This window comes from Xiphophorus maculatus, chromosome 10, assembly GCF_002775205.1.
Source record: "Xiphophorus maculatus strain JP 163 A chromosome 10, X_maculatus-5.0-male, whole genome shotgun sequence".
Lineage (NCBI taxonomy): Eukaryota > Metazoa > Chordata > Actinopteri > Cyprinodontiformes > Poeciliidae > Xiphophorus > Xiphophorus maculatus.
Genome location: NC_036452.1, coordinates 11,885,748 through 11,897,066, shown reverse-complemented (window position 1 = coordinate 11,897,066; position 11,319 = coordinate 11,885,748). Strand labels below are relative to the sequence as shown.

At 36.1% G+C, this 11,319-nt stretch overlaps 1 protein-coding gene across 1 annotated transcript; it reads left to right on the top strand.

The window, feature by feature from the left end:
- Positions 1-1,822: 1,822 nt before the first annotated feature.
- LOC102232413 (inward rectifier potassium channel 16-like) lies at positions 1,823-9,062 on the top strand. The gene is made up of 2 exons (XM_005794795.3): positions 1,823-1,898; positions 7,451-9,062. The coding sequence occupies exon 2, from the start codon at positions 7,461-7,463 to the stop codon at positions 8,745-8,747; it is 1,287 nt and encodes a 428-aa protein (XP_005794852.1). The 5' UTR covers positions 1,823-1,898; positions 7,451-7,460; the 3' UTR covers positions 8,748-9,062.
- Positions 9,063-11,319: the final 2,257 nt, after the last annotated feature.

Genomic DNA, 11,319 nt, shown 5'->3' with positions numbered 1-11,319 from the left:
TGAAACTAACAATTTCAAGATGGTATTGGGCCTTGAAAATTATCCATCAGTTCCAGCTTTGTATCAGAAGTAATCAAGCAGGTCATGTTTTATAAATCTGCTCCAAATGATAGCTGTAGAATATGTAATGGAATTAGATTAATCTAGTGGTTGCCTTCATAAATGTCTTTAAGCAAATGTATATACCACAGGATTACACATCCAACATACAGTTGAGGAAGCAGAGATGATCTGTGTACCACCGGTGAACATGTTTTAGTGTCAAATGTGCAAATTAACCTGAGAACAAAAGCAGCAGATCTTTTAAAGATGCTGCCTAAAGCTGGTAAAAGATCATGGAATGAAAAGTCACTCAGTAAGGAAGAAGCTATCCCTCCAAGACTTATTTAAATCACTGTTTGAAAAAAGAAACACTTTAAATTTTTTAAGTATGTCCTTTGGTCAGATGAAAATAAGAAATTAGCCATAATTAATTATTTAGAGTAAAAATGTTAATTATTGCAAGTCTGATGTTGCAAGTAGAACATTATTCCAACTTTTATGCTCTGTTGCTGTCTTACTGCAAAAAAGGAACGGATGTAGTTGATAAAACAGATGGAGGAATCTTGAGGAGGGCAGAATATAGAAGAAATATCTCAAGACATCAGCCAGTAATTTAATACTTGGACACACAGTAGTCTTTATAATGGGCAATGACCCCATGAATTCTGTAAAATTAGTTCTAAAGCGTATTGAGTACAACAATGTCAGTGTACTGGAGGTGGACTGACAAAGTTCTGATCTCAGTCTGAAAGAAAATAAATGGGTAGAGTTAAAAAGCAAAGCAAAGCAGCAACAAACAGAGCGAAAGATATCCAAGTTAGTAACTGCAGTAAGGCTTTATGTTTTGGACAATAAGCAGAGTTTTGTTACACAGCAGTTTGAAGGTAAGCAGGCAGATATAAGTGTTGACCTCTCTAAGGAGTTTCATTCAGGGAATTAGGGATTTCTATGAAAGCAAAGACACAAAAAGCAGGGCAGAGTCAGTCATTGTATCTGGTGTGAATGAAGGTGTAACCCATGCATTATTCTCACAGTCTGGTTACTTTTATGACAGAGCTGGTCAATATGATGCTATGGGATTAATGTTTATATAGTATAACCAGGACAGACCAGATGAAATAGTTTTTGAATTTTAATCTCAAAGTTTATTCAAGTCAACCTCACATCTCACTGTTGTGTGCATAAATTGGTCAGATTATTGTTATATGGAATAGATTAAAATTACAGACATGTCATAATACTATGACGGGCCGTTTAGGACAAAAAATTAAAATGTCACACAAACATACAATTTTTCTCTCACATGCATACACAAAATACTAAAATTGTACATATACACTACTAAAATATCACACACGCATGCAATTTTTATTTTGTGTGTGTGAGAGAGAAAAATTGTATGCGTGTGTGATATTTTAGTAGTGTATATACGCAATTTTAGTATTTTGTGTATGCTTGTGAGAAAAAAATTGTATGTGTGTGTGACATTTTTATAGTATATACTGTATGTGCAATATTAGTGTTTTGTGAGTGTGTATGAGTCTTTAGTAGTGTGTCAGAGACAAAACATAGTGTCTGTCCTAAACGGCCCCTCATATATTACAAAGGTCTTTTGACAAGATGAGCCGGCATGCAAACAGACCCACAACATGCATTCCTGCAGGTTGACATTTATACGCACACACACTGACTAACACCTGCTTGACAGACACCATGTGATGATGAAGGGAGGTGTTAATCTTTAGTTTTGCTGTGACGTGTGAGGCGGCTCATTCCTGCAGGTGACTGCTCTGAGAATCTCTGGAACCTGGGACACAGAGTCCTGCAGCTGGCTGAGAATTTCCCTGTGCAACACGGTAAGAAATGATGCCATATATCTGTTGTTTTTGAGGAAATTGTGCAGCTTTGTATGTAAGAAAAAATAATTGAAGCGAGACGGAATGCAAAGTGTTACATAAAGACGTTTACATATTTGCGTAGGCCAACAAATGCCACTAGTTTCAATGTGGTCATTGGGGTGAAAAATATTCAGACACAAAAAGAGAGCTGAAAAACGAGTAATCTGAGCTACTGAATTAACAGCAGCAACACAAAACAATATGGGATGCGGTCAAGGTGATAAGTGCAGCTCATGTGATCATGTTTTACTGAAAAATATGATCTTATCTTGGATTAAAAAAAATTCTAAATAACTTCAAGTTGCATTTCTTAAAAGCATATAGATGTTTGCAGAAATAGTCTTTATGATGTGCTCTAATATAAAAATATTGATTTAAGAAGAGTCCTGGACATGTGGAAACGTGATAAGTTATAGTTAAACCTGGTCATATCAGAAATGATATGAAATGAAAATAGAAATAGAAATAAAAATGACGTGGAATAGATATAGAGGCAGGTGTGCAGTGGAAATAAGCTCCAAGCACATTAAAAAAGGTTAAAATTCTGCATCTGTAAATGCAAAGCTGAAGTCTTTCTGATGACGCAAGTAGAATTCTGTTCACTTGGTACTTTTTATGCTTGGATAAACCATTAACTCCCAGGAACACACTTCCAAAACATAATCAAAACACTCCGGTATGCTGACCTTTAATCCTTACTAAAAAGACCTCTGCTCCAGGACTTTTCAGTTCAGAGCTAACAAGTCTTAGACGTCTGTTCATCTGGTGGCAGAGCTTCAGGTGATATGGCACACTCGTATTGAGATTCTGAAGGTCATTGGAGGTGGCAGAGAGCCTCAGGCAAAGCTGTGACCAGCCGCTTGTGTACTCGGTTCTGTCCCAGTGAACCACATGTGGGTGGCACGGTGTCATTTGCAATAAGTGAGCATGTAATGGGGTTGTAAGTGCCCCGAGTAGTGAAGGAAACAAGACAAATTGTTCAAGTTCTTTCCAGAGTTCATCTTTTAATTCTTAGTAAACTGTGGATGCAAGACATTCGGTTTGACTTTGGGAAACAAAAGGAGACTTTGAGAAAGTGTTGTGGTCAAAAACAAAAACGCAGCACTCCGAAAAAAAAAAAAAAAAAAAAAGCTATTTCACTTTGGAGTACAGCGGAAACTTCATACCGAAGGTCATAAAGTGTTTGTGCTGTGAGCGCTTGTCAAGTGTGGTGTTTAGTACAAACAGAGGGTAGCTGCAAGTCTGATCTCCATAAATACATCAGTTGATGTGGTAACAACAGTTCAGTCTGTACACATATGAAATAAAACCTGTCTTTGTTCAAAATGTTCTGATTGTTGGGAAACAGACGGCTCTCACAGGTCACCGTTCTGCATGGTACATTCGGTAGAAATTCCTCTGAGATTTTGAACCAAGCTGAAGTGATTTGCTTCAAATTTGAGATTTTCTGTTTATTTCTGTTTATTTTACAACTGGGCTTTTCTTCAGCAGTTCCCTCGCTGCTTGCCTTAGGAAAATTTAGATTTTCAGATTTAATGTTTGAGATCCTGTTGTGTTTTTAGAACCAATGTTATACGTAGAAATCACACATTACAGCAAACCATAACTAAATAAACTTAATTTTCATTCCTGACAGCAGAGACACCAATTCTTAGTTTAGTAGTTCATTTTAGTTCTGTATATAATGCTAATTCGCAACAAATGTCATCACAGTTCACTTTGTACCACTTAACCTGACTTGCATTTCCTTGAAAAGATACATATCAAACAAGTGAATAAGACTCCAACACAACTTTCTACACATCTAGTAACATAATTTATGCAATTTGTTTCAATGTGGCAGGGATGATTTGAACATATACAAATCTTAGATAAGCTATGCACATGCACCATTGCTATAAAGTTATTGTAAGTACTGTGCAAATATCGCACCAATGACTCAATAGTAGTGTTATTTAAACTTGAGCTACTTCACACAGACGCTCTCTCTGTACTGATGAAGATTCACTCAGAGCATGCTGAATGTTTGAAGTGGCTGCAATTTCAGGGTTGTCTTCCCTATTTTCCAATTTCCATTGTTTCTGCTAATATTTAAGTGAGTTCTTTGGCTTATAAGGACACTGTGTTTAAAGCACATACATGCATCTTCCATTACTTGAATGAAGATGCTTAAAAACAGAGAGTGGCATCATGCAAAAGTCATCATACCCTTCATACCAATATGCAAGCAACTTACAAAACAGAGCTGCCAATGATGCACATACTTCTTAGATATAACATGATTTTCCATACAATGTGCTTTTATTTTTTCATCTTCAGAATCATGGAAAACACATTTTGGATGTGCTAACATGTGGCAAGAAAATATACTAGACATAGTAACCTTTTTTTGTTTTATAACCATAAGAGAATTAACTTTTTCGGAAGCGCTACTGAAGGAAATAATAAATAATACATTCACCATGTTTCCCTACAATATTTGCTGTAGTAAAACAAACAGACTTGATGCTTCAACAGGAAAGCTCAGCTGGCACAAACGTGTAAATATGCAGAAATTACCAGAAAAGGAAAACTAAAATGACCCTTGTGCAAACACAGCGTTTCTTGGAAATCTGCTTTGAGCTTCTATTCTGCAGCTCTCCACACAACCTTCAGACACTAAACAAACAGAAAGAGAACATTTACATTGCCTGCACTAACTTGTGGCTCATTTCAACCATAAAATGAGATCCTACCTGCTGAACTATGATTTACGAAGCAGATAAAGATGACCCAGAGGAATTTAGGGACAGGGGTGTCTAGATTTTCTCTATATCTAAAAAATAAAATAGAATTAGAAACATCAGCTGTGAATCCATAGGCAGACAATAAATGTAGTACCCCTCTTTTTTTTTTGCTTTAAACTGGAAAACTACTCTTCCCATTGATCCACATCTTCATAAAGGGTCACTGGGCACTACATAGATGCCCGAATCTGTACACAGTAGCTGCTGGTTTGACACTCCAGAAAACAATAACTCAAATTCTGCAGGTTTTCATTTGGATAATCTGATTATTTTAAACCATATCAGGACATTTAGGATAGGATTACAGGAAACTAACTGGAATATATTTCCATGACCTCATGGAACGAGCTCCAAATTGTGGCAGGGTGAATGTTGGCTGTGGTCAGAAAAGAGTGGAGTCCCAGTTCACCCAGTCAGATAAGCCGTGATTCAAACTGTGTTTGTTTTGGGCGTGGAGGATGCTCTCAGTGGTTTGGCTGTGATTGATCCTTCCTCCGCCCATGATCCCACCATGACACCATTCCAGTTTCCACATTTTCTTTTCCCTCTGCTCACTTAGACCCATTTAGTCCTGGGGTTACATTAGTATTTTTCAAATTGGGCAACTGATAATTTTCTGACCTCTGTCCAAAGAGCAAAAAAGTTCTTGGACGGCTGCTTTTGGACAGACAACCTTTGCATGTCAGAAATACTGTATTTAAAAAGTTTTATTTATTTATTTACTTATGTTTATTAACCAATTTCATCCACGTTTTTATTATTATAAAATATGCCAGATTTTTATGTAGTCCAAAATATATTGTCTGTAATGAAAGACATCCACTGTTTTATTTAATCAGGTTCATGCAATCTTTATATATGAATTACACAATTTTGTAATGTCTGTTTTATATAAAATAAATTACATCTATATTTTAGGGGGCGTGTAGGATTCTGAGGCCACTTCTGTTTGTTCATTTTCCACAGTAAAATTAACATTACAGGCTTTGAAATCATCATCTCTTATGCATTTTATTTTTTTAAGACCAAAAAGCGAGATTATTGGCAAAAGAAATGAGCAGCAAACCAAACATGAACTGTTATGATGAGTTTGTCATCTCCAGGCAACTGCCCCATTAAGATCAAACCTATTAAAGTACAACCAGGAAGAAAAAGGAGAATTACTCAAGTAAACATTTCCAGATTGCAGTTTTGAAAATAAAAGTAATTTGAGGTGAAAAAAACTAAACAAAATGTGATAGTAAAACATGCGGATGACTTGAGTGAAGCAAATTATCCCTGCCAGATGCTCTTCTTATCAACAAAACTGTCAGCACATTTAGTTTTAACTTGTAGCATTTGTCTTATGGAAATTGATTTAGATTTGTGAAAGTATTGTTTCTTTTGCAACCCAGAGTGTGTTATAAACTGTTCATGGAGAAAACGTTTAGCATTATCATGCGGATGAAACCAGCGACCGCAGTTTTCAAGAGCAGGAGCCTCATAAACCTGGTAAAACCCTTTATTTTCATGTCCCATTTGGAGACGCCTAATTTGGGTCAGAGATCAGACAGCTCATCTGTCGGGCTGCTCTTGCCATCATGACATTACTCTGACTTTAACTCTGACGAGGTTTGGGGTCAGTTAAACTGTAAACCAACAAATTACACTGCTGTAAGCCAAACAATCTTGATTGTTGGATGATAGTTTCCAAATGAAACTGTAGAAGGCACAAATATCTTTAAATATTGTGTTTAGTTGATGATGCAGGAAAGAATACACAGAGACCACTAAAGCTAACTTCACAAATAAACTTGACTGATTTTTCCATGACTCCATTGACTCATTATTGCACTACTTTTTCTGAGATTGATATAAAGATTAATGCAATCAATGCTTTAGCAAATTTCCACACAAACTCAGTTGTTTGGATCTTTCCTACTACTCTTTTTTCTTCTCATCTATTGTGATATTCACCAATCCTGGAATCTAATCAGGTATTAAACATACTTATCATTAAGTATGTTTATCATACTTATCAACAGCAATAAAAGATGCTGTTTTATTGGTCTAGTGTAATATTCTACATTTCAAGCTGTAAGTAGAAAATCATCAGAGTAACTGAAATAAGACTTGAAAACCTGTGTCAAGTATTTGTCTTAGCAAATTACATTAGTGAAAAAATATTATTTTGATAATATTCTAAACTCTGACTATGACTCCTTACAAACCAATATGTATAATTTAGAGCCTATGTGAATTATGTGATTGTAAGTGACTGGAAATCTCTCTCCAGACTTGTAGTAGAGTGGCTACTATAATACAAGTACATACTTGAATGTTTCTACTGTAAATGTAAGGCCGTATTTAGGTTCTAAGCTCCTTAACTCTGGAAAAAACTCCCTGAAAATGAGATGTGGAAAAAAACCACAGTTGGTTCCTTTAACTCATAACTTGATAGATCATTCTTCTACAGATGCTTTTTGATCACAAATTGACTAATAAACAGTTTGAAACATTTGCTTCTTCTATGCCTTTAATATTTGTATTCTAACAAATGTTCACCTATACAATGCTTTCATGCTTATGTTTTCTTGTTTTATTTCCGTCTTCCCTGTGATGTCCTGTAGACACTTTGATTTACCTTTTGTATGACTGGTTCTATATGTAGTAAGTAAACTTGCCTTACAATGTTAGATGCAAGTCAGCCAAATAAATTCACACCCTTTTCTGTATTCTCCACAGATTCTGAAAAATGCCTAAATATCTATCCGTGAACCCCTTTGAAGAAGTCAGTGTGAAGACAGAAAATGGACCTCGCTCGAAGAAACAACGCTACATACGCAAAGAGGGCAGTTGTAGTGTGGTGTTTCGGCATGTCCCAGAAGAGTGGCTGCTTTTTGTCAATGACATCTTTACCACCTTAGTTGAGATCAGATGGAGGGTGATGTTCCTGATCTTCGCATCGTCTTACATCCTTTCCTGGCTCTTTTTTGGGATACTCTTCTTCATCATTGCTTTGGCTCATGGAGACATCAAAGACCACAATAAAGACCCTTGTGTATATGAGGTGCATAGCTTCACAGCCGCTTTCCTCTTTTCTCTGGAAACCCAGACCACCATTGGTTATGGCTTCAGAGGAATGTCTGAGAACTGCATGATTGCTATCATCATCGTCACCATACAGGATGTCATCAGCTGCTTCATCGACACTTTTGTCATCGGGATTGTGGTGGCCAAAATGGCTTCGGCCAGAAAGAGGGCGCAGACAGTTGGCTTCAGCAACCATGCAGTTGTCAACCTCCGTGACGGGCATCTGTGTCTTTCCTGGAGGGTTGGGGATTTCCGCAGGTACCACATGGTGGAGGGATCAGCCTCCGCTCAGATTCTCCACACCACTGTGCAAGCAACCGGGGAAGTTAATATTACCTATGAAGACCTGGCCATCCACCAAAAGGACATTATCTTGGTCACACCGACCACAGTTTTCCACAGAATTGAACCTGGAAGCCCATTGTACAAGATGAGTTTGGAAGATTTGCGAAAAGCAGACTTTGAACTGGTGGTGTCCTTCACCTATACAGATGACTCCACAGGCATGCTGCATCAGACAAGGACATCGTACACAACAGATGAGATCCTCTGGGGTCATCTTTTCCAGGAGATGATCAGGGTGAACAAGAAATACTACAAGGTGGATTACAACCTGTTCAATAACACAGCTAAAGTGCTGGTACCTGTGGTCAGTGCTGAGGAGTATGAGCAGAAGAAGAACGAAAAGGAGGAGCAGGAGGAGCAGAAGCAGCTTCGGCGTTCTGCTCGACCTTCTCCTAGACATTCCCCAAGGTGTTCCCCACAGCCATCTTCACGATCGCCGCAGAAATGTGATCAAGAGAATCGTCTGAATGCCCCAACAGTAACGGTGGAACTTATGCAAGACAACCAACCAGAACCAAATCTTCCCACAATGGAAGCCGAAAGTCAACATCAAGACACTTTGACTGTGCTACGAGACCCCACAATCACAGAAAAGGATAAATAAAAAATTTACCAATACACCCAACACTAACTGTGTGTATGTGACAGAATGCCATCAGCAAAACTTAAGACATTCCAAAATATATTTCATCACTCAACCAAATTGTTTGTGGAGCAGAACATTTTCACCAAGGGTGCTAAAATTACAGAGGTTCTAGTGACTGACACAATTTCTTCTCCTTTTTTTCCCCTTCTTCAACAAAGCCAATCTGGTTGTGGTACCGCACTGCGCAATAAATTCAGGCTTGTTTCATTTCTTTTTTTCTATTTACTTTAGTGTACACACAAAATGCGAATAAACATTAGACTTTCACAAATACTTTAAATGTGTTATTTTTGTATGCACACTCAGCATGGACTAGTTTTGGTACAGATCAGTTTTTAAAAAAAAGTTTTTGAAACAAATATTTTCTGTTACACATATGCCTAAAACTGCTTTGAAAAACATTAGAGTGTAAAGTTTCTCAGCTTATGCAGGATGTAGATCAGTGACTCAACCAGGTCTTTAATTACCATGTAAATTAGATTTTTTTTAATCACAGTATATTTTAAAACGGGTTACTGGTTTTCTTGTATTTTATCAGACATTTATTTGTCAACCAAAACATTTAGAGTAGACTCTAAAATTAAAGTCTGAAGTTAAAGTTACTATTAACGCCTTCATATGCCTCTGTGTCTTTGTGGTTATTAAATATTCAAAATATAAATATTGAACATCAAATGTGCCATAATTTAGTGCATCAATATAATATCAAATAAATATCTATGTGATTTTAAAATGTGTAATAAATTACATTAAATACATAGGAAAAACTATCAATATTTTTTTATATAAAACTTTACACTTTTATGATGTACACAGATAACTAACTAAATGTGTGAATAAAAATCAGAGACTTGGAGCTTTTCACCATTTTGCCCTTTTTCCCAATAATAAGGCAAATGGCAAAAAAGCTGGTCAGTAAATATAAGGAGGCTTTAATTGCTGTAGCGTCCATAAACATTTTTCAATTGATTACTTAAAATAATGTTTACCCTTTAATTAATATGTAAAGAAAGGAATATTCATTTTGCAAAAATTATTCTCCTTTTATATTTCATCTTTCAAAATAGGTATCTGCTACACCGGTAGCAAATTTGGTATGTAGCTATTTATTGGATAGTAAAGTAAAAATATTGAACCTCACATTTGGATATAAAGACAAGACAACTGCTGTTTTGTGTTGTTTCATTACTTCACTATTACTTTCACACAACATTAAGCTGATGCAGCATCAGGTGTGACTGAAAAGGAAACAGCAAACATCCCAAAATTAGATAATGTTCCCTAATGGTGTTAAGAAAAAAAAAAATGAAGATAAACAGATGAGCTCACATCATAAGGTTCATGTGAGACACAGCGGAGCAGATATAAATTGTACTTTGAGTTATTTATCTTTTATAAGGTCAGATTTACTTTAAGAAAAAATTTAAAACATCAAATAGATGATGATTTGCCTCAGACTATTTTACAATTCATGGCATTTTTAGAAAAACAATTTCTAAAAATGTTTATCAAAACCGCTCTAGTGTGTGGGGTTTTGATAAATATGTCTTTATTTGGTTGCTTCTTTACTCTCATCAGTCATCTAAGACTGATTTAAATTCTTGATGCCCTGAGCTTAAAATTCATGCCAACATCAAACAACCAGACACAACCTTCATCTGTGTTTTGCACATTTTTATAATTCATTTAACACATCAGAAAAGAGCTTGTGATGTTACACCGGACCTGTTTAGTGACAAAATCATGTCATATTTAACACAAATTAATTTAATCTGCCCAGAGGTTCATGAGACTACATCTTTTCATACACCACATTGACGTATCAAAGTCGTAAACTTTGCATTACAATTTATTGGAAATAATAGGAATGTTTGGGATCAAACGGCAATAAACTGGGAATTTAAAACTGTAACAGATATTTTAGATATTGTTGGGGAAAATATTTTACCATGATTGTTAAAAAAAGATGTACTCTTGAGTACATCTTTACTTTTTCTCAATATAATGAACATCTATGCATCTTCATGTGCATGAAGTGATGCCATGCTCCCCACATGCACTATGTATTCCTCCATTACATGCAGAAATTATTTGGAAAGACTAGTAAAGCCACAGATTGGTGTCCGAAATAAATATAATCAAAATGTTTTAATGATAATAGTGGGTAAATATTGATATGCTATACTAGCATTCAACTTTCAAATATGACATGAAAGTACAATGGATTGCTAACTGGCCAGATAGACAGATGGAGTGATAAGCTACACTAACAGTGTGTTCCAGGTGTTACCATAAAACCCTGGATGTGCCTCTAATTAACTCAAACGTGTTAGTTAACCTATTAGTAGTATGTGGAAGGAAAGCCAATTGGTTTGACCCAAATCATACATTTTAAAAGACAGATATCCCTGATACTTACCACATATGTAATTTTTTTAATTTGGGGAAAGTTACAAAAAAACCTCTAAAAAAACCAAAACGTTTCTGGCATTTAGCCAATAGAAATAACGTTGGTCATTCTAACTAAGCA

Bases quoted from the DNA above. Each gene is read 5' to 3' on its own strand.
- LOC102232413 (XM_005794795.3), top strand. From the start codon at position 7,461: ATGCCTAAATATCTATCCGTGAACCCCTTTGAAGAAGTCAGTGTGAAG.